The following is a 24858-nucleotide window of genomic DNA, read 5'->3' on the forward strand; positions in this document are numbered from 1 at the left end:
GCCAGCATTCTATTAGAGAGTCGAAAGGAACATCTTATAAGGCGATAATATTTCCTGCACACATTTCTTCAGAGACCGTTCTGTTTCTACAAAAAATAAAATGACTGATTTACGAACCCTAAAAGCATGAATCTAATAGAGGCAACTATTTACAGCTAAGCTTTCCAAAGCAAATCTCTGGAGACTGGCTAGAAATTTTCTAGTTTTTTTAACTACATTACTGGAAAATTTAGACCAGCTTTGGATTCATAGGGTGAACTTTCTATAGTTATGACAATGGCAGGATTATTGGAAGAATTTGGTATGCATGTTGGTTGTCCGGACTCGGCACTGTCCTTTTCCATACATGACTGTGCTGGAAGAACCTACAAAGGTACACAGAAAGAGAGGATTCTAGGAACTGTTATATGTAGATGATTTACTTGAATGAGCAGGATTAAAAGTTGTTGTTAAAATATTTTAAAGACAGAAAAATGAGGAGAGGAATGAAAAGCAATGTACAGTAGTCTCAAGAAAGGAAACAAAGAAGTCATGTGGACATAGGGAGAAAGATACGAGGATGAACTCGATACGAAAGTTTCATTAGCGATGCTAAGAAATGATGTGTAGTATATGCTGTACATGGACCAAGAAATTTTCTTTTCCCCTCTATGTATAAGAATAGAAAATAGTAGGGGACTTCCAGAATCACAGACTTCTGTAATAGTATGCTTTTAACGAATTAACGGTAAAAAAATCCAAGCAATATCAAGTAATGAGAATTAAGTTATCGGCAAATGTCACTAACGGGATGGAGATATTTAGATTTGAAAAGTTGACTGTTTATTTTAGAAAATAGTCAACTTTCAATAGCATCTAAAGAACTTGAACTGGCACTTTGTAAATATATAATATTGTACAAAAATAACAGAAAACCACATATTGATTGCAGAAAAGGTTACGACTTTTCCAATTATGTGACTGCAATAGCCAAATCACTGTAAAACACAACTACAAGACAAATGCTGAAACTTGACAATAATTAACTAAAAAGTCCCTGGATTGGAAAACGGCAACTATTGTCAAAAAGGGCAAAAGAAACACTTTGTATCACAACAGAAAAACAGCAAAATGCGGGTGGATAGTTCCGTAATTATTGGAAGATGAGAGAGGAGCACCATCTTCACTATTTATATCACATTAAACAGTTAACCAGCACAAATGAAATAATCTGGAATTCAGGGCTTAGTCTAAGTGACAATAAAAAAAAAATTGATGCTTAGCATAAACAGAATAAAACAAGGGTTAATACTGTATAAAACAAAGCTTGGAATAAAGTGAAAATCACTGTTAAATCTAAAGTGCAATGAAAATCCAATAGAGTACAGACCTTTTTCAGTGCTACAATGTAAATTTCTAAAACAGTGAAACACTGCAAAACACAAAATAGTGAATTTTCTCTCCACAAAAAAAGGAAAAGAAGTCAGACAGAGCAGAGTGAATTTCACAAGAAGTCCATGGAATGAGAGGAGTCTGTAAATCTTCAGTGATTGTAAGAGAAAAATAGGTACTTCACTGTAAGTTTGAGGAGCAGTTGGTCATAGTCACGGTCATCCAGAGAGCACGTCAAGGCACATTATATGCACGTTCTCAATGCGCGGAAGTTTGTAACAAAATATAGCTATACTGTAATTACTAAAGGATAAGAGAGGGATTAGCTTAAGGAAATTTGGGTATAGTTGAAGTCGGAGTTCAGGGGCACGGTAGGGTTAAAAACAGTTCGCACGAACTAAATTTAGATTATCTAAAACACATAAAAAAAAAAAAAAATTGACAAGAATTAAGTGTCTTTAAAGGGTGACACAATGCCTTCATAAGTAACTGATGCATGACCCAATCAAATCATTAAAATCATAAAAAACCAACACAGCTATTTAGCTGAATAACAAAACATTAATCTGCAGTTCCTATAGCAATATTCAACAATAACCTAAATGCATAATTTCAACACCTACTCTCAATAATCTTTCCTTTTAATATTAATTTTAAATGAAAATCAACCTAATCAACATCTACTATTTCAAAAATAACAAAATCTCCTCAACAATTTGCAAGACACACTTAATTTAAATCATATGTTGAAGGTGATTAGTAAATTTCCATCTAAATACATTACTTCACTATGTATAAACTAAATAATTTTATTCAATTTTACAAGTAAAAATCAAATTTTTCCAATATTCATTATTTATCACATACATTCCTTGCAATCTTCAAGAAACTTGCAGTGCATCTTCTTTTTAATCTTCTCACTTTCTGATGGCAAAGGTTTTCTTACTTACCTGCGAGATCTACCGAGGAGTATCACATTTTCCCAATGTTTTCTTCCAGCTTTCCATTAAGGATTGGCCTGTACAAATCAATGACAGTATTAACATTCACATTTTTTACATACAAAAATGAAGTCTTTATGATAAAACAAGGTTTTATGAATACTTACCTGGCAGTTATATATATATAGCCTCCGTCGGTCCGGCAGATCATCTCTGCCGGACCGACGGAGGCTATAGCTAAATATATATATAACTGCCAGGTAAGTTTTATTCGTAAAAATGAAGTCTTTATGATAAAACAAAGTTTTATGAATACTTACCTACCAGTTATATATATATAGCCTCTGTCAGTCCGGCAGATCATCTCTGCCGGACCGACAGAGGCTAAAGCTAAATATATATATAACTGCCAGGTAAGTTCTATTCGTAAAAAGGCAATATCAAAGATGGAAAACAATTGAATATAGATCATAGATTTGGAGTCATACATATGGTCCATAACTTACAAACATTACAAGATACAAACAAATCCAGCTGAAAATAACAAAGATAAAGAAATATCGTAATAAAACAATATCATATAAGTTATTACAGTATACAAAACGACATTTGTAACAACCTGATATCTATTTCATATGGAAACCCGACTATTTGTTGACTTTTCTAGCAGGAAATTATAAGCATGGGGTTCAGGTTAGGTCTTACCCTAGGCAAAAATGTAATAAAATTTGACTTACAAACAGCTTTTTGGAACCTATTAAGTTTGTCAATTGAAGACCATCTGTATTACTTGTCAATTAGTAACAAGTCCTCAAACCAACATCAATTAAAATCAATGATGTACTTCAACCACGACAGGATAGTTACAAACCGAGAGGTGGTTGATGATACTGATCTACTGTAGAATCTGACTTCTCGTGCTATTACAACATGAAGCTCTAATATGACTCTCTCCTAACCTTTCATTGAAATTTATTTCTATATTGTTATTCTGACCTTGTAAACAAGTTTTGCCCACAGTGCGCCTTATATTACGAACATCATTACAGGATCTTTTTAGAATTACTTCCAATTTCACCACCAATATATCCTTCACTCTTTTCCTACGTCACATTCTGTTAATCAGTTCCACTCCTTCAACTGTCTTATTGGAATCTATAACATATTTCAAAAACAAATTCCTTACCCCAGCCTCATGATTTACATACTGTATATAAATTGGTCATGTGCATCAGTCCTTTTGTAGTCTAAGCATCCACATCCCCTTCTTCAATATAGTGTCATGTCTCTCCAGACATTAGTTTTTGCTTTCATTTTATTCATCTGGAAGCGATTTTGACGTTTCAGATGCTGTCTCAATAGAGTTTTTGCATTCATTTTATTCATATGGAAGCTATTTTGACGTTTCAGATGCTGTCTCAATAGAGTTTTTGCATTTAATTTTATTCATCTGGAAGCGATTTTGACGTTTCAGATGCTGTCTCAATAGAGTAGCAATTGCAGACTCAAAATATTCTATTAGGTTAAGGTAGAAAAATGTAACCACTCGATACCAGAGGTTTTTGGTTTTTTACATTGCTGTGGAAATTGATACAGTACCGATATGTTTTAAGAATCTTCACAACTAATTCAAGAGCTGTGTATCACTGGCTTCTTTACTTTTCTCATCCACTTCTCACCTGGGTAGCTGAACCACTAGTATTTAAAACTCCTATTTAAAAATAAACCCTTTGAGTAACTATTTCCTGTCATCTTATATGCGACCTTGTGACCTATTATACTACGGTAATTGACAATGATAACAAACTGAATCCATTGGCTTTCCTGTCAAAAGATACTAGATTGAAAAGAGCCAAAATTCACATAATAATGCAATGATCTAGTATACACAATTACCGGCAATTATCAAATGTAAAATTGTTAGTGTGCTGTGAGATCGCCAACCAAGCATATTCATTCATTGAAAAATGTTATTTTCATTAGTAAAATAAATTTTTTAATATACTTGCCCGATGATCATATAGCTGTCAGCTCTGCTGCCCGACAGAAAAACCTACGGGCGGAATACGCCAGCGATCGCTATACAGGTGGGGGTGTACATCAACAGCGCCATCTGTCAAGTAGGTACTCAAGTACTCGATGTCAACACAGAACCAATTTTCTCCTCGGTCCACTGGGTCTCTATTGGGGAGGACGGGTGGGTCCTTTAATTTATGATCATCGGGCAAGTACTGTATATTCAAAAATTTATTTTACTAATGAAAATAACATTTTTCAATATTAAACTTACCCGATGATCATATAGCTGATTCACACCCAGGGGGGTGGGTAGAGACCAGCATTACATGTTGACATTATTATGAGCTAAGTATTCCGTATTTCATTTTAGCAGTTATTCAAAATAACAAACATAAAATAAATAAGTACCTGGTAAGGAAGTCGACTTGAACAATTACTCTGCCTTTTTAAGTACGTCTTCCTTACTGAGCCTCGCGATCCTCATAGGATGCTGAGCGACTCCTAGGAGCTGAAGTACGAAGGGTTGCAACCCATACTAAAGGTCCTCATCAAAACCTCTAATCTAGGCGCTTCTCAAGAAATGACTTTGACCACCCGCCAAATCAAGTAGGATGCGAAAGGCTTCTTAGCCTTCCGGACAACCCAAAAACAATAATAAAACATTTCAAGAGAAAGATTAAAAAAGGTTATGGAATTAGGGAATTGTAGTGGTCGAGCCCTCACCACTACTGCACTCGTTGCTACGAATGGTCCCAGAGTGTAGCAGTTCTCGTAAAGAGACTGGACATTCTTAAGATAAAAGACGCGAACACTGATTTGCTTTTCCAATAGGTTGCGTCGAATATACTTTGCAGAGATCTATTTTGTTTAAAGGCCACGGAAGTTGCGACAGCTCTAACTTCGTGTGTCCTTACCTTCAGCAAAGCTTGGTCTTCCTCATTCAGATGGGAATGAGCTTCTCGTATTAACAGTCTGATAAAATAGGATAAAGCATTCTCTGACATAGGCAAAGATGGATTCTTAACTGAACACCATAAAGCTTCAGACGGGCCTCGTAAAGGTTTTTAAATAGAACTTAAGAGCTCTTACAGGACATAATACTCTTTCTAGTTCATTTCCAACCATACGATAAGTTTGGAATATCGAACGATATTGGTCAAGGCCGAGAAGGCAGCTCGTGTTCGGCTAGAAAACCAAGTTGTAGAACATGTAGCCGTTTCGGATGAGAATCCGATGTTCTTGCTGAAGGCATGAATCTCACTGACTCTTTTAGCTGTGGTTAAGCATATCAGGAAAAGAGTCTTAAAGGTGAGATCTTTCAGGGAGGCTGATTGAAGCGGTTCGAACCTGTCTGACATAAGGAATCTTAGTACCACGTCTAAATTCCAACCAGGTGTAACCAAACGACGCTCCTTCGTGGTCTCAAAAGACTTAAGGAGGTCCTGTAGATCTTTATTGTTGGAAAGATCTAAGCCTCTGTGACGGAAGACTGATGCCAACATGTTTCTGTAACCCTTGATAGTGGGAGCTGAAAGAGATCGTTCTTTCCTCAGATATAAGAGAAAGTCAGCTATTTGAGTTACAGAGGTACTGGTCGAGGATACGGATACTGACTTGCACCAGTTTCGGAAGATTTCCCACTTCGATTGGTAGACTCTAAGGGTGGATGCTCTCCTTGCTCTAGCAATCGCTCTGGCTGCCTCCTTCGAAAAGCCTCTAGCTCTCGAGAGTCTTTCGATAGTCTGAAGGCAATCAGACGAAGAGCGTGGAGGCCTTGGTGTACCTTCTTTACGCGTGGCTGACGTAGAAGGTCCACCCTTAGGGGAAGTGTTCTGGGAACGTCTACTAGCCATCGAAGTACCTCGGTGAACCATTCTCTCGCGGGCCAGAGGGAAGTAACTAGCGTCAACCTTGTCCCTTCGTGAGAGGCGAACTTCTGCAGTACCTTGTTGACAATCTTGAACGGAGGGAATGCATATAGATCTAGATGTGACCAATCTAGTAGAAAGGCATCTATATGAACTGCTGCTGGGTCCGGGATTGGTGAGCAAAATATTGGGAGCCTCTTGGTCATCGAGGTTGCGAAGAGATCTATGGTTGGCTGGCCCCAGGTGGCCCAAAGTCTCTTGCATACATCCTTGTGGAGGGTCCATTCTGTTGGAATTATTTGTCCGTTCCGACTGAGACAATCTGCCATGACATTCAAGTTGCCTTGGATGAACCTCGTTACTAGTGATCTGTCTAGACCTTTTGACCAGGTGAGGGGGTCCCTTGCGATCTCGTACAATGTCAGAGAGTAGGTCCCTCCTTGCTTGGAGATGTACGCCAAAGCCGTGGTGTTGTCCGAGTTCACCTCCACCACTTTGCCTTGAAGGAGAGACCTGAAGCTTTTCCAGGTCAGACGTACTGCCAGTAGCTTCTTGCAGTTGAAATGCATTGTCCTTTGACTCGAGTTCCATAATCCCGAGCATTCCCTACCGTCTAATGTCGCACCCCAGCCTACGTCCGATGCGTCCGAGAAGAGAACGTGGTTGGGAGTCTGAACAGTCAGGGGAAGACCCTTTCTAAGGTTGATAAAGTCCTTTCACCAAGTCAGACCAGACTTTATCTTTCCGGAAACTGGGATCGAGACCGCTTCTAGCGTCTTGTCCTTTTTCCAGTGAAAAGCTAGATGGTATAGAAGAGGACGGAGGTGTAGTCTTCCTAGTGACACAAATTGAACCACGGATGACAGTGTCCTTACCAGACTCATCCACAGCCTGACAGGGCAGCGTTCCTTCTTCAGCATCTTCTGGATGGATAGCAGGGCTGGGGTTTGATCGTCTTGTTCAGCAACGTCCTCATCAGAGGGTTCCTCATCCGAAACTGATGAGGAAACGGCAACGGAGTGGGCAACGTCTGACTCGCTGAATCCGGTCGCACTGGTGGATGCGTGACGGAGCCGGACGCAATATCATGGTACTGCTGCACAGTCTGTGAACTGTCAACAACCATGGGGACGCGAGGAAGTACAGCGTCAACCCGAAACTGTCTAGACTGTCAGGGTTGTGCAGTCAACACCCTACCGGGTTGCTGAGGTTGACGCACTGCGTCACAACAAGTCACCTCTGCTGGTTGTTGAACGTCTTCCTAGTGACACACTGAACGTCAACAACCACCTCCGAGCGTCGCTTAACGTCAACGTGCGACTGGCAACCCACACTGGGTCGCATCGGTGGAGGAACCACCTCAACTGGCGGACGCGAGTAGGATACCTCAGCGTCAACAGGGCGCACAACCAACCGGTAGGAAGGTTGTTGGCCAGAAGGTTCTTCTCCGTAATAAGTCCTCTATCAAGGACACAAGCTTGGACTGCATGTCTTGCAGCAAAGCCCATTAGGGTCTACGGGAGCAGGTGTGGCAACAGACGGGGTTAGCGACTGAAGCGGAACCATTTACCATCCCTGGAAGCCTTGTTATGTGTGACATAATAGTACAGCAAAACTTCAAAGGCTCGACAAAAGTTGAGAAGCTGACCTGTAAACAACTGGAGCGTCTCCTGGCTATGCGCCTGGCCGAGTCTACCAGAATTGAGAAGTCTACCTGGGCAGAGGCATGAACTCCAAAGCTGAGAACTTCTCTCGTGTCCTATCAGACTCTCGCTCTATAAGCCAGATAAAAAGAAGGGAAATCAAAAGGCTGTATCCCTAAAACTCCTCCTGGTGCAAAAACCAGTCGCCTAGCCGACGTAACGCTCTCTAGGAGAGCGAGAGAGCACTAGCTTAACAACAACGGCTTCGAAGTAGCTAGGCCTAGTGTAAGTTCTGACGTGAGGCGAACGAGGAGCAGCAGTTACAAGATCCGGACGAAGATCCTTAAAAAATCATCATGATTTAATTAAAGTCCATAGGAGGCTAAGCAGCTTAAGGCTCCTCTCCAAATGACAGAGTCCTCAAAGGAATATCAGTAGGAGGAAGAACAGCACTTTCTCATCTACAGGAACCTTGTCCGAGAAAAGCTAGGTTATCTCAGTGAGGGTCTCACTGGTGCATTAGCAGCAGACCAGAAGGCAACGTTATGTAACTGCTTGACAGTCTGTGAGCTGGCAACAACCAAAGCTGTGTGGGGAAGCCTCAACTCCTGACTGACTAGTCTGCTGCGGGCGAGTGGCGGTAACCACAGTGGGTTGCGGAGGCTGACGCACCGTGTCAAAACACGGCAGCTTAACTCCACCCTCCTGTTGTTGTGGTAGCACACGCACGTCAACGGAGGGTTCCGTGCGTCTGTGAACGTCAGCATGCGTCTGGCAGGGTCGACTGCGCATGGGTGGAGGAGCTCTCACAGCTGGAGTGTGGGAGCAGGCAGCCACAGCGTCTGCTGGGCGCACAACCGTGGTAGGTTGTAGGCTAACGGGTGCGTCTGTGAACGTCAGCATGCGTCTGGCAGGGTCGACTGCGCATGGGTGGAGGAGCCCTCACAGCTGGAGTGTGGGAGCAGGCAGCCACAGCGTCTGCTGGGCGCACAACCGTGGTAGGTTGTAGGCTAACGGGTGCAGCGTCAACCTTCTCCGCACGATACTCCTGCAAAAAAGATGCTAACTGTGTCTGCATAGACTGTAGCAAAGACCACTTAGGGTCTATAGCAGCAGGTGCGGCAACAGACGGTGTTACTGCCTGTTGCGGTACCGCTTTACCTCTCTTAGGAGGTGTGCAGTCATCGGAAGACTGCAGCGAGTCCGAGCTGACCCAGTGGCTACACCTGGGCCGTTGGACTTGCGCGGAAGGGACCGACTTGCACTTAATAAGCTGCGAGACCTTGGTCCAAGGTTTCTTACGAGAAACCTCTTCCGCAGACGAGAAGTAAATGGGCTCTCTCGTCTTTGTGTGGGTGGGGCGATCTTGGGTAGATACGCCCGAAACCACGGAGGGAAAAACGTCTGTTCGTTGATCAAGGCCTGACGAACCCATAAGTCGTTCGACATTACTTCTCCCCTGGGCTTGGGAGCTTGCAAGAGGTCCCGCACTAGGTGAACGACAGGCACGAACAGACGAACCCTCGGACGCAACACTGTAACACTTTGCGCATATCACTTTATCACTTTGATTTTCTGTTTTGCACTTATTTCACTGAAATCGAAACTTATACTGATTTCTACCTGAAACACGCAATCCTACCCTTCATTAAAAGGTAGTAATTGCGAAAACAGTCGTATAATGCAACAGAAAACATATATAAAGATAAAGAATTCAGTGGCTGGGAAAGAGACTAAACACTAGTTCAAATAAACTACGTTTACAAACTCTCACCGCACATAGCCTGGGAACAAGAATAAAACCCTAGAAATGTTTTACCTTCTTCCCCTACAGCGACTAGGGAGGAGAGTAAAACGAGAACAACGTTACCCGCTTGAACGCAACGTTTTTTTCTCCTCTCTCTCCCTCCGTCTCTATCTCTCTCTTTCTCTCTAGATTTCGCACCTGAGAGAAGAGCCCAATAATATATCGTCAAAACATGTTATTTGCTAAAGGAAAAAACTGAAAGGTTTTCCAAATAAAAAGTTCCTTTAATTTAGGATTTAAACCATTTAAGCTAAGAAAGAATGAACGAAACGCTAGAATCGGTTTACTCTTACTGCAAAGTGAAACCGTGAAAAACTCTCTCTCTATCGTAACGATAGAGCGCATGTTGAACGTCCTGAACGTCAACAACTGCGTAGACTAAAAAACTAAACGTTAGTTCATCTTTGAAAACAGTACGAGACTATCAAAGAAATTCTTTCATAAAACATTAAATTTAAAAAGTTTTAAATTCTTTAAAGGGTAAATACGATATAACGGGCTCAACGTTGATTAACTTCGGTTCCAAGTTAGGACCGCCTACTATCAGGAAAGGTCGCATATAAACAAAACATAAAAATTTATTTTTATATGTTTATAATAAAAGGAAAGTTAATCGAAGAGGCCTAATAAAGGCGGAGAGATATAAAATATATAGATCTATAACGTGTTAAGCAAAATTACTAAAAACCTAAACACACTTCCGTCTAAGGGAAGGGTCGGCCATTTAAAAGTGAAAGAGAGTCCATACTCTCTTTGTCACCATAATTAAATTTATCCAAAACGAGTTCAAGTTTTGAAATGAAGATAAAACCCCTGCATAGCGAAAGCTCAAAACTGGAATAGTGTACTTCACCAAATAGTTGTGAAAACAAATCCAGTTAGTAACAGCGTATTTAGTAGGTCTTGCCAGTGGCACGACAGAGAGAAAATTGGTTCTGTGTTGACATCGAGTACTTGAGTACCTACTTGACAGATGGCGCTGTTGATGTACACCCCCACCTGTATAGCGATCGCTGGGGTATTCCGCCCGTAGGTTTTTCTGTCGGGCAGCAGAGCTGACAGCTATATGATCATCGGGTAAGTTTAATATTGAAAACTTGATATTCACATACTAATGCAATGATCTAGTATACACAGTTGCCAGCAATTATCAAATGTAAAATTTTGAGTGCGCTGTGAGATCACCAACCAAGCATATTTCAAACATTGAATACTTGATAGGGATTAGAAAAAAAAAAAAGATATACGGTAGTTTCTATTCTTGCTTCAATATTAACAGTCCTTTTCCCACAAAAGAAATATCATAATTAGTAAGTTGATAAACCTTTCTAGAATTAAAACTGAGAAATCTCAAACACACAAGGCCTTTAAATTTCTCTAAACACTTTTTGACACTTCAGGTACACAGAAAACTTTTATCGAAGTAAATACTGTTATTTCCATCAACGAATAAGCGTACTTACCTATGCATAAGGTGCTAAAGTATTTCTGGTTCAGAGAAGCACACGACACCAGGATGCAGCACGGGAGGTTGTGTCGTTCTTTTGAACACCTGCAAAGTGAATGTGAACTGGCTGACTTTGAAAGTCTCATTGGATGCAAGACACTTAAGTAATCAACCATTGGGTTCTTTGTATAATTGAAAGGCAGTTCTATTGGTTTCTATTCATCAAATAAAAAGCTGAATCTAATTTCAAATTGTTAAAAGATTATCACAAATTCAAGGAAGAATATCTAGAATGGAAAATCAATTGGTAACTGTATATACTAATTGTATCGCTGCTACCATATTAAAAAAATTACAGTATCCATAGCTGTAATTCATATACAAAATTTGTAGCAACATAATAAGGTTATACTTCATAAAATAACAATAATAAAAGCACTCAAAAGCTCTCACCTCATCTAAAAAATGAGCCATAACCTGGTAATAACCGGGGCACTTCCAAGTCTCGTTATGAGAGCCTTGGGTAAACTGCATTAAACGTTTGCCGGGGGAAGCACAGGAATGGTACAGTTCCATCATCATTCTAGGCGGCACCAAGGAGTCAGCCTGGCCCGATAAGAATAACGTTGGCACTACCACTTTACACATCTTATATTTTGACAGATACTGCAAGAGAAAAGAAAATTAATTGTTTTAAAGGGAAAGTTCCCTACTTAAATACAAAAAAAAATGTATAACTTTCAATTAAAAAGATTACTTTTTTATACAAGCCTATCACTCATATACATCATACTTGTGTCTTTCAAATGTCCCAGTCAAAGGACCAAATACCTCTCTAGCGGTAATCTCAATGGGTGGCTGGTGCCCTGGCCTTCAACCTACTACTGTACCTACTAATCCTAAATAAAATATGTAGTTAGAAAATTCTGTACCTTGTTTTTGTGGCACCATTGAGGCAACTTTGCAAGTACTTTAACATTAGAAAACAAGACTTTGGCCATATCTGGAATAGATGTAAATGTATTTTCTAGCACCATAGCGGCAATTCTACTGCTAATTTCACTACGACTGACACAGTCTACAGCCACAGCTCCACCTGAAAAGGAAAAAGATTGATTAGTAAGTTGCCCTTTATAGAGGAAATGCAAAATATGACAGTTTTAAAGTAATTTGTATTTTTCCAAACTATACAGACCAGTGTCCTTTTACTATCATCATCACCATCTCTTCCTACGCCTATTGACGCAAAGGGCCTCAGTTATATTTCACCAGTCGTCTCATGTTGCCCTTTATAGAGGAAATGCAAAATATAAAGTTTTAAAGTAATTTGTATTTTTCCTAACTGTACAAACCAGGGTCCTTTTACTATCATCATCACCATCTCCTCCTACGCCTATTGACGCAAATGGCCTCGGTTAGATTTCGCCAGTCGTCTCTATCTTGAGCTTTTAATTCAATACAGTGAACCCTCGCTACTTCGCGGTTCGACCATCGCGGATTCACCACTTCGCGGATTTTTTTCATAACCCATGTATATACATATATCGCGGATTTTCCAGAAATATCGAAAATACTGCGATGTGACCGATGGTGCGAGATTGGAGAAAGTAAGGAAAATTGAATCGTGATTGATTTTCAATATAAATGAAACTTTGAGGAGAAACAAAGATATCATTTGTTAGAGAGATAGAGAGGGGTAAGGAATGGGAGGTAGTGAAAAGTAGCCCACAGAGAGAGAGAGAGAGAGAGAGAGAGAGAGAGAGATAGAGAGAGAGAGAGAGAGAGAGAGAGATAGGTAGAGAGAGAGAGAGAGAGAGAGAGAGGTAGAGAGAGAGAGAGAGAGAGAGAGAGAGATAGAGAGAGAGAGAGAGAGAGAGAGAGATTAAATGTAATAAACAAAAAATTTGATAGGTTATAACACATTGGTGCTTATGTAATATCAACTGTATACTGTAGACGGTTTGAATAAGTTAAGAAATGGTATAAATGATACTTTGTTAGTGTATTCGTACACACTCAAGAGCGGCAGCTAGATGACAGCTGATCTAATCACAGCCAAAAGTAAAAAAAAAAAGAAGTCAACAATACTCGATTTTTAAAACAAACCCGAAATTTAAAAACAAAAGTACACGCTTTCTTAATGTGCAATTAACTATTTAAAGAGTGGCAATTTTCTAGAATAAAATGATATTTCCCAAAAAATAGTGGTTTGCTGATGAAATCGGATGCCGTATTTTTAGCTATGATTGAAATGGATGTAGACTCGGCCTAATTATTTCGTTTCGTATTTAATTGACACTAAGAAAACTAATTTTAGTTTCTTCATCTAAATGTAAGTATTGTATAACACGAAGAGAGAGAGAGAGAGAGAGAGAGAGAGAGAGAGAGAGAGAGAGAGAGAGAGAGAGAGAGATCAGCTGTTGTACTCAAATGGCGTGTTTTTGTTTCGTGAGAATTTCATCGCCACGACTTTAACAACAACATACTGTACTGAACTTTACAGTATTATACAGACTACTGTAATATGATAAAGTAAAATATTTGTAATCTATTTTATATGAAATGGGGCTATTTTTTTTTGTTTAAAATTTACATTTACGTATGTAAAACAACTCTCTCTCTCTCTCTCTCTCTCTCTCTCTCTCTCTCTCTCTCTCGTAGATTGTTTTCCTGCTTTGCTACGTATGTATGATTTTATATAGATACGGTAAATAATATTTGTAATAACATATTTTATTAAAGCTTTTACTGTAATATCATTATTTATCACTTTCATCATGCGCGTTAAATTCCTTAGTTTGTTTACTGAGCGTACTTTATGACGCCGTCGTTTCAGGCGGCGTCATAAAGAGAAACATTTCATTTGGAAGTCCTAAGAAAAATTAAGTAAAACATTAGTAATAACCAAATCAACATACTGTACTGAATAATCAATATAATCGATGCAGAAACTAACCTATACACAGATGTGTAAATGCGTTTGTTTCTTCATTATAATCAGAGATAAACGTAAACAAAACATTGGTTGCCATTTTTTATCGTGCTTTTTGGCGTGTTTAGGAAACGCATGATATAAAGTCGCCTTTAATATTTGTGCCTGTTTTAGTTTAGGGTACGTTAGTACATGCATTAAGTGTTCTGTACATTAAAGGGTAGTTTGTTAACAGTACTACGTACAAGGGAAGGTTTTAAAAGTCTGAATATACATGTTAAATAAATAGGTAAATATGGTGTCACTACTTCGCGGATTTTCACCTATCGCGGCCTGGTCTGGAACCTATCTACCGCGATAAACGAGGGTTCACTGTACTTCTCCATTCATTATCTCCTACTTCATGCTTCATAGTCCTCAGCCATGTAGGCCTGGGTCCTACAACTCTTCTAGTGCCTTGTGGAGCCCACCTGAACGTTTTGTGAACTAATCTTTCTTGGGGAGCGCGAAGAGCATGCCCAAACCATCTCCATCTACCCTTCATCATGATCTCATATACCACTATGCACCTTAGTAAAAACAAGATTTTAATAGTCCTCGTTATCCCAATACCTACGCATATAATTCAATATTTACCTAATAGACATGAAAATACATTGATTTACTCCAACCAAGAAATTTCATAATTGGTATATTGTAGAAAAATGCAACACCATATTTACCTATTTATTTTACATGTATATTCAGACTTTTAAAACCTTCCCTTGTACGTAGTACTGTTAACAAACTACCCTTTAATGTACAGAACACTTAATGCATGTACTAACGTACCCTAAACTAAAACAGGCACAAATATTAAGGGCGACTTTATATCATGCGTTTCCTAAACACGCCAAAAAGCACGATAAAAAATGGCAACCAATGTTTTGTTTACGTTTATCTCTGATTATAATGAAGAAACAAACGCATTTACACATCTGTGTATAGGTTAGTTTCTGCATCGATTATATTGATTATTCAGTACAGTATGTTGATTTGGTTATTACTAATATTTTACTTAATTTTTCTTAGGACTTCCAAATGAAATGTTTTTCTTTATGACGCCGCCTATAACGACGGCGTCATAAAGTACGCTCAGTAAACAAACTAAGGAATTTAACGCGCAGGATGAAAGTGATAAATAATGATATTACAGTAAAAGCTTTAATAAAATATGTTATTACAAATATTATTTACCGTATCTATATAAAATCATACATACGTAGCAAAGCAGGAAAACAATCTACGAGAGAGAGAGAGAGAGAGAGAGAGAGAGAGAGAGAGAGTTGTTTTACATACGTAAATGTAAATTTTAAACAAAAAAAATAGCCCCATTTCATATAAAATAGATTACAAATATTTTACTTTATCATATTACAGTAGTCTGTATAATACTGTAAAGTTCAGTACAGTATGTTGTTGTTAAAGTCGTGGCGATGAAATTCTCACGAAACAAAAACACGCCATTTGAGTACAACAGCTGGTTCTCTCTCTCTCTCTCTCTCTCTCTCTCTCTCTCTCTCTTCGTGTTATACAATACTTACATTTAGATGAAGAAACTAAAATTAGTTTTCTTAGTGTCAATTAAATACGAAACGAAATAATTAGGCCGAGTCTACATCCATTTCAATCATAGCTAAAAATACGGCATCCGATTTCATCAGCAAACCACTATTTTTGGGAAATATCATTTTATTCTAGAAAATTACCACTCTTTAAATAGTTAATTGCACATTAAGAAAGCGTGTACTGTACTTTTGTTTTTAAATTTCGGGTTTGTTTTAAAAATCGAGTATTGTTGACTTCTTTTTTTTTTTACTTTTGGCTGTCATCTAGCTGCCGCTCTTGAGTGTGTACGAATACACTAACAAAGTATCATTTATACCATTTCTTAACTTATTCAAACCGTCTACAGTATACAGTTGATATTACATAAGCACCAATGTGTTATAACCTATCAAATTGTTTTGTTTATTACATTTAAACCCCCCCCCTCTCTCTCTCTCTCTCTCTCTCTCTCTCTCTCTCTCTCTCTCTGTGGGCTACTTTTCACTACTGTACCTCCCATTCCTTACCTCTCTCTATCTCTCTAACAAATGATATCTTTGTTGCTCCTCAAAGTTTCATTTATATTGAAAATCAATCACGATTCAATTTTCCTTACTTTCTCCAATCTCGCACCATCGGTCACATCGCGGTATTTTCGATATTTCTGGAAAATCCGCGATATATGTATATACATAGGTTATGAAAAAAATCCGCGAAGTGGTGAATCCGCGATGGTCGAACCGCGAAGTAGCAAGGGTTCACTGTAGAGCTTTCTCTTGAATGGGTGCAACTGTTGCAAGATTGTGTTGAGAATGATTCTAAACTTAAACCATAAAAAAAGACCAAAACTAGAGGAGCACTCAGTAGGGCGCAGACCTCCACCGCGGCAGCTTATTTCTCAACCTTTTGCTCGACCTTGAACTTGGACCTTAACAAGTATTAATTAGGGTGGATCTCCATACACTCCAATATGAACCAAGTTTGAAGTTTCTGTGACAAAGATGTTCAAACTTATGGCTGATTACGTCAATTGGACATTTTGCTTGACCATGACCTTGACCTTTGACCTTCCAAAATTTAATCATTTCCATGTTTTTACATAACAGTTAATTCCTGCAAGCTTCATTACTCTAAAATTTAAATTGTGGCCGGGAAGCTGTTCATAAATAAGCATACACACACACAAACAAATACACAAGCAGGGGCAAAAACATAACCTCGTTCCAACTTAGTTGGCAAAAGTAAAAATTTACCTCGCTAAAGATCATAGCAATCATTACCTTCCTCGTACCAATTTGGGCATACATCAAATTATTCAAACTTTTACAACGGCAGTTTTCATCATTAGCAAAAGTTTTTACATGTCTCTTTATAATCAATAACTTCCTTATTAGCAGTAAAGAAGGAAGGTATATTGAAAGAATTTTGATTTTAGGTCAACCACAAACCAGACATGTCAAAGAATTTTATGGTGATCTTCAGACCTTTCTGATATGCAAAATACTTTTGGAAAGATCCAGTTACGGTCTATGCCTTTGCTTTTGAAGTCTTATCCACTCTTAGCAATGAACTGTACTCGGTAACATATTAGGATTTCTCATAAAAACAATTAGAATAGCGCCAACGTTATCCCTGCGTGTCGTAAGAGGCGACTAAAAGGGACGGGATGAGGGGGCTGGGAACCCCCTCTCCTGTATCTACATCCTGTGAGATATCGACAAAGAGATGGAGCTGGGGGGAGAGTAACTGCTCCCCGCACTCTAGTTTGTTTCATTTGTTGATGTCAACTACCCCCCAAAATTGGGGGAAGTGCCTTGGTATATGTATGTATATGTACATTGAAACAATGTTACTGCATAATGTAACAAAGAAAACCAAAGTTTCAAAGGTTGGTTTTTACAGAAGACATACTACAGTACTATACAGTATATACATTATAATTGATTGATTGATTTGATGTTTTCTAGCATCATGACATCTAAGGTCATAGATGCCGAATATACATTATAATGGAAGAACATAATAGAATATCATAAAATTCATCAATTCTTAATGCTTCCAATCAATGCTTACCAAAAGAAAAGAAGGAATTAATAATAAAACTCCTGAGAAAAAAAAAATCATACAACGGCACTTACCTAAGGACCTTCCGAATATAACAATCTTATTTTGGTCAATATCAAGCCTTGTCTTGAGGTATGATATCGCAGCCTGGGCATCGAGGTAGAGACCCTCCTCAGATGGCGTCCCATCGCTGAGACCATAGCCCCGGTAATCTAACAAAAGGAGATTTATACCTAACCAGCGGTACATTCCATACACGTTGCTTAACCTGCGGAAGACATGACGGGTAAGTTGGTTGTCTAAAATAAAGGTAGTATATGTATACAGAAGGTCGTCAAATTAACCTGAATCCCATGCCTATGATTTCCAGCTTCAAAAGTCAACAAATAGTCTGGTTTCATATGAAATAGATCTCAGGTTATTACAAATAATGTTTTGCTTACAGTATTAAATGATATAATATTGTTTTAATACAGAATTTCTTTATCTTATCTTTGTTATTTTCAGTAGGATTTTTGTCTGTATAACCCAATGTTTGGAAGTCGAATAACTGCAAGATAAGGACCTTCTGTATTAAGTTTTTTATCAAAAATAATAAAGAATTACACTAGAATGGAATTCTGGCAGAAAATACGCTGAACAGATGACAGGAGAAAATGTATTTCATGTTTAACAACGTAAAGGTGAAATCTAACATCAATATGAAGAGGGCAACTTAAGTATGTCATATAAATACACTTTAATTATCTACTTTTTATGCAAATATAAATTCTTATGCAAATGACTATTACTTAATTACCAATGACAACTAAAGTATCAGTCCTATAAATAATCTTTAATTATCTACTTACCATGCAAATGATATAAATTCTTAAGTAAACGAGTATTACTCAACGCAAAATCAAAACCGCTTACCTATGACCTAAATTTCCAGCATTTCCATGAAAGTAAACAAAAGTTGGTGCAGACTTCACAGCCACATTATCTTGTTTCACAAAGACAGCATGAAGTTTGGTCCCATCACGAGCGTACAAAAACAAATTCTCCGAGGGAAGTCCTATGGAGGACGGCGGTTGCACCAAGACACGGGAATCGGGAGGAAAGTTGGGCCAGTAAACCAACTGGTCACTTATCTGATACACAATTCCTGTACAGGAAGAGAGTCGAGAACATAACATTACACAATACACCACCTAAATCATTCTGGTTACTTATCCGATACACAATTCCTGTACAGGAAGAGAACAACATAATAACGTTGCACAGTAAACCATCGAAACGATTCTAAATTTTATTATTATGTAGATCAAAAAACAGCTTTACAAATGCCTACGTGACATACTTAAATCATCTAATTAAAAGTTACATCACAGAGTTGGAAGACCCAGGCCTACATGGCTGAGGACTAGGAAGCGTGAACTATGAGATGGTGAATGCAGAGGTATTGATTTAAAAGCTTGAGATAAGAGACGACTGGCGAAATCTAACCGAGGCCCTTTGCGTCAATAGGCGTAGGAGATGATGATGATGATGATGAATAACTTGAGAGTTCTGGTTTTCCTGTCAAAACATTTCTTTCCGTTTCATCTCCTACCAATGAATCAACAGATTTGGATTAAAAAAAAAAAAGGCTACATGATCTGTTAAATGCATAACGAAGTAAAAGTTGAGGAGATGGACGACGGAAAAATGTTATTTTCATTAGTAAAATAAATTTTTGAATATACTTACCCGATAATCATGTAGCTGTCAACTCCGTTGCCCGACAGAATTCTACGGAAGGGATACGCCAGCGATCGCTATACAAGAGGGGGGTGTACTCACAAGCGCCACCTGTGGCCAGGTACTGCAGTACTTCTTGTTGACACCACCTCAATTTTTCCTCAGTCCACTGGTTCTATGGGGAGGAAGGGTGGGTCAATTAAATCATGATTATCGGGTAAGTATATTCAAAAATTTATTTTACTAATGAAAATAACATTTTTCAATATTAAACTTACCCGATAATCATGTAGCTGATTCACACCCAGGGAGGTGGGTGAAAACCAGTGTACATGTATATCAAGAAGCTAAGTATCCCGTATTTCATATTATCAGTTATTCAAAATAACAATGAAATTACAAGTACCTGGTAAGGAAGTCGACTTGAGCCATTACTCTGCCTTAAATAAGTTCGTCTTCCTTACTGAGCGCAGCGTTCCTCTTAGGAGGCTGAACAACTCTAAGGTGCTGAAGTATCAAGGGCTGCAACCCATACTAAAGGACCTCATCACAACCTTTAACCTCGGCGCTTCTCAAGAAAGAATTGACCACCCGCCAAATCAACAAGGATGTGGAAGGCTTCTTAGCCGACCGTACAACCCATAAAAAGTATTCAAGAGAAAGGTTAAAAGGTTATGGGATTATGGGAATGTAGTGGCTGAGCCCTCGCCTACTACTGCATTCGTTGCTACGAATGGTCCCAGGGTGTAGCAGTACTCGTAAAGAGACTGGACATCTTTGAGATAGAATGATGCTAACACTGACTTGCTTCTCCAATAGGTTGCATCCATAACACTCTGCAGAGAACGGTTCTGTTTGAAGGCCACTGAAGTAGCCACAGCTCCCACTTCATGTGTCCTTACCTTCAGCAAAGCAAGGTCTTCTTCCTTCAGATGAGAATGTGCTTCCCTAATCAGAAGCCTGAATAGTAAGAAACTGAGTTCTTAGAACTTGGAAAAAAAAAGTTTCTTGATAGCACACCATAAGGCTTCTGATTGTCCTCGTAAAGGTTAAGACCTTTTTAGATAGTACCTAAGAGCTCTAACTGGGCAAAGTACTCTCTCCAGTTCATTCCCCACCAAGTTGGACAGGCTTGGGATCTCGAACGACTTAGGCCAAGGACGTGAAGGAAGCTCGTTTAGCAAAAACCGAGCTGCAAGGAACATGTAGCCGTTTCAGATGTGAAAACAATGATCCTGCTGAAGGCGTGGATCTCACTTACTCTTTTAGCTGTTGTCAAGCACACGAGGAAAAGAGTTTTTAATGTGAGGTCCTAAAAAGAGGCTGATTGGAGAGGTTCAAATCTTGATGACATAAGGAACCTTAGGACCACGTCTAGATTCCAGCCTGGAGTGGACAACCGACGTTCCTTTGAGGTCTCAAAAGACCTAGGGAGGTCCTGTAGATCTTTGTTGGTGGAAAGATCCAAGCCTCTGTGGCGGAAAACCGCTGCCAACATACTTCTGTAACCCTTGATCGTAGGAGCTGAAAGGGATCTTACTTTCCTTAGATGTAACAGGAAGTCAGCAATCTGGGTTACAGTGGTACTGGTTGAGGAAACTGCATTGGTCTTGTACCAGCTACGGAAGACTTCCCCTTGAGACTGATAGATTCTGAGAGTGGATGTTCTCCTTGCTCTGGCAATCGCTCTGGCTGCCTCCTTCGAAAAGCCCCTAGCTCTTGAGAGTCTTTCGAAAGTCTGAAGGCAGTCAGACGAAGAGCGTGGAGGTCTGGGTGTACCTTCTTTACGTGAGGTTGACGTAGAAGGTTCACTCCTAGAGGAAGAGTCCTGGGAATGTCGACCAGCCATTGCAGTACCTCTATGAACCATTCTCTCGCGGGCCAGAGCGGAGCCAACCCACGTCAGCCGTGTCCCTTTGCGAGAGGAGAACTTCTGAAGTACCCTGTTGACAATCTTGAACGGCGGGAATGCATACAGGTCGAGATGGGACCAATCCAGCAGAAAAGCATCCACGTGAACTGCTGCTGGGTCTGGAATCGGAGAACAATACAACAGGAGTCTCTAGGTTATCGAGGTAGCGAACAGATCTATGGTTGGCTGACCCCACAGGGCCCAAAGTCTGCTGCAAACACTCTTGTGAAGGGTCCACTCTGTGGGGATGACCTGACCCTTCCGGCTGAGGCGATCTGCCATGACATTCATACCGCCCTGAATGAACCTCGTTACCAGCGTGAGCTTTCGATCTTTTGACCAGATGAGGAGGTCCCTTGCGATCTAGAACAACTTCCACGAAAGAGTCCCTCCCTGCTTGAAGATGTAAGCCAGGGCTGTGGTGTTGTCAGAGTCCACCTCCACCACCTTGTTAAGCTGGAGGGACTTGAAGTTTATCAAGGCCAGAAGAGCCGCCAACAACTCCTTGCAATTGATGTGAAGTGTCCTTTGCTCCTGATTCCATGTTCCCGAGCATTCCTGTCCGTCCAAAGTCGCACCCCAGCCCGTGTCTGATGCGTCCGAGAGGAGACGGCGGTCGGGTTTCTGAACAGCCAAATGTAGACTTCCTTGAGAAGAAAGCTGTTCTTACACCACGCGAGAGAAGACCTCCTCTCTTCGGAAACAGGAACTGAGACCGTCTCTAGCGTCATGTCCTTTATCCAGTGAGCAGCTAGATGATACTGAAGGGGGGGGGAGGTGGAGTCTCCCTAACACGATGAACAGGGCCAGCGATGAAAGTGTCCCTGTTAGACTCATCCACTACCTGACTGAGCATCGGTTCCTTCTCAGCATGCTCTGGATGCATTCTAGGGCTTGGAAGATCCTTGGGGCCGACGGAAAAGCCCGAAAAGCTCGACTCTGAAGATCCATACCCAGGTAGACAATGGTCTGGGATGGGACGAGCTGAGACTCCTCAAAATTGACCAGGAGGCCCAGTTCCTTGGTCAGATCCATAGTCCATCTGAGAATCTCCAGACAGCGACGACTTGTGGGAGCTCTTAAAAGCCAGTCGTCTGACGGAGCCGGACACAAGATCATGGTACTGCTGCACAGTCTGTGAACTGTCAACCATGGGGAAGCGAGGAAGTACAGTGACAACCCGAAGCTGTCTAGACTGTCTGGGTCGTACAGACAACTCCTTAACGGGTTGCTGAGGTTGCCGCACTGCGTCACAACAAGTCACTTCTGCTGGTTGTAGAACGTCTTCCCAGTGACACACTGACTCCTTAAACAAAAAATCCTCTAACAAGGACTAAGCTTGGACTGCATGTCTTGCAACACAGCTCAAGGTCTAAGGGAGCAGGTGTGGTAACAGACGGGGTTAGCGACTGAAGTGGAACCATTACCTTCCCTGGAAGCATGTTATGCTTAAATAAAAGTCCATAGGAGGCTACGCAGCTAAAGGCTCCTCTCCAAATGACAGAGTCCTCAAGGGAATATCAGAAGGAGGGAGGAAAGCACTTTCTCATCTACAGGGACCATATCCGAGAAAAGCTAAGTTCTCTCAGTGAGGGTTTCACTGGTGCAAAAGCAGCAGACTAGAAGGCAACGTTATGAAACTGCTTGACAGTCTAGTGAGTTGGCAACAACCAAAGATGTGTGACTGAGAAGCATGCGGTAAGGTATGCAGAGCATGCTGTATGCAGAGCATGCTGTATGCAGAGCATGCTGTATGTAGAGCATGCTGTAAGAGAAGCAGAGCATGTTGCATGGCGTGTAACATTTCTCAGAAATTCCATGACCAGTGCTAGATTGAGTAATATCGCATTACTGTCCATTGAAAGTGCACGTGCCGAGGGAATTGATTTAGACTGTTTTGTTGATGAATTTGATAGCCGGCATGATAATCGTAGAATTAAGCTGCACTAAATATACGATCTATAATCTTTACATTACATTCATAACTCATGATTCATTTTTGTTTTGAAGATATTTTGCCATATTTGCGATTTGTTAAAAATATATTGCAAGGAATACATATATATTTTTTTTTATATAAGTAATACGAATAACCTTCATTATCATAATGTTTGTGTAGGCATACATGTATATGATTACAAATGCAAGTTATGAAAGTAATGAGGTGTTATTATTGTCATTTGTTATTTCAAAGTTGAATGGGAAGAGGCTCAAGTTGAGGAGAAAGTGGCAGATGCATGCGTTGAGGTGGCTGACTCATAGCATGAGGTTCCTGCCTCAAGAGTTGCGCTTGCCTCAAGGGTTGAGGTGGCTGCGCAGAGAGAGGCTCTTGACTCACGAGTTGAGGTTCTTGAGGTGTGAGCTGCGAGAGTTGAGGTAGCGGCTGCGCAGAACGCAGTTCCTGTCTCACGAGTTGAGGTTCCTGAGGAGCTAGCCTCAAGAGTTGAGGCTCTCGCCTTGAGGAAAGTTGAGGTAGCAGCTGCGAGAGCTGAGGTGGCTGCCTCAAGGATGGTAGAGGTTGTCGTACCTCAAAAGGTTGTAGCCTCAAAGATGGTCTAACTGCAAGAAAATCTTGCCTCAAGGCATAAGACTCCTGCTCCCATTGTTGAGGTTGCCTTAAGGAAGGTTGAGGTTGCTGCACAACGCTGGTAACTGGCAACTCCGAACGCGGTAAGGTAGCTTGAGGAACCTCAACTTCGTACGCCTGGCAGACTGGACTGCGGTGAGGCGGAGCGCTCGCAGGAGGAGGTGTAACCTTCTCAGCCTGAAACTCACGCATTAAGACCGCAAGCTGCGACTGCATGGACTGCAGCAAAGTCATCTTGGGATCAACAGACGATAAGGTCTGTTGAGGCAAAGCCTTAACAGAAGATGAGGTCTGTTGAGGCATCGCCTTACCTCTCTTAGGAGGTGTGCAGTCACCTGATGACTGCGGAGAGTCAGAGCTAACCCAATGACTGCATCCGGGTTGTTGAACTCTAGAGGTCTGGACTTTACGTTTAAGAGGTCTTGAGACCTGAGTCCAGCGTTTTCTCCCCGAAATTTCTTCTGCAGACGAGCAAAATAAGGGCTCAATCGTCTGCGGGTGGGAGTGACGGTCTCTGTAAGACACGCCCGCAACCACCGAGGATACTTCTGTGCGCCGATCAAGGCCTGCCGAACCCTTTTGCCCTTCGACATTGCTTCTCCCCTGGGCTTGGGAGCTTGCAAGAGGTCCCGGACTGGGAGGACGACTGGCACGCACAGAAGTACCCTCACGCACAACACTGACACACTTTGCGCTAATCACTTATCACTTTTGATTTTCTGTTTGCACTTATTTCACTGAACTCGAAACTTTAAGTGGTTTGTACCTGAAACACGCAATTCTATCCTTCCTTAAAAGTTAGTAATTGCGAAAACAGAATTACAATGTAACAGAAAAATCTAATGAAAGATAAATAATTCAGTGGCTGGAAAGAGACTAAACACTAGATCAAATAAACTACGTTTAAAATCTCTCACCGCATAAAGCCTGAGAACAAGAATAAAACTCTAGAAACGTT

The 24858-nt window shown here is 40.5% G+C and overlaps 1 protein-coding gene across 1 annotated transcript in view; it reads right to left on the minus strand.

Moving 5' to 3' along the window:
• Positions 1-852: 852 nt before the first annotated feature.
• The window catches only part of Bem46 (abhydrolase domain containing 13-like protein Bem46), a 29858-nt gene continuing 5852 nt past the window's right edge, over positions 853-24858 (minus strand). Inside the window, exons 3-8 of the mRNA XM_068353806.1 lie at positions 18595-18826; positions 17754-17947; positions 12029-12192; positions 11550-11762; positions 11113-11201; positions 853-2389 (exon numbers count right to left, since the gene is read on the minus strand). Of these exons, the coding sequence (XP_068209907.1) occupies positions 11127-11201; positions 11550-11762; positions 12029-12192; positions 17754-17947; positions 18595-18826 (878 nt within the window). The 3' untranslated portion in view covers positions 853-2389; positions 11113-11126. The remainder of the gene's footprint in view (positions 2390-11112; positions 11202-11549; positions 11763-12028; positions 12193-17753; positions 17948-18594; positions 18827-24858) is intronic.

This window comes from Palaemon carinicauda, chromosome 30, assembly GCF_036898095.1.
Source record: "Palaemon carinicauda isolate YSFRI2023 chromosome 30, ASM3689809v2, whole genome shotgun sequence".
Classification (NCBI taxonomy): domain Eukaryota; kingdom Metazoa; phylum Arthropoda; class Malacostraca; order Decapoda; family Palaemonidae; genus Palaemon; species Palaemon carinicauda.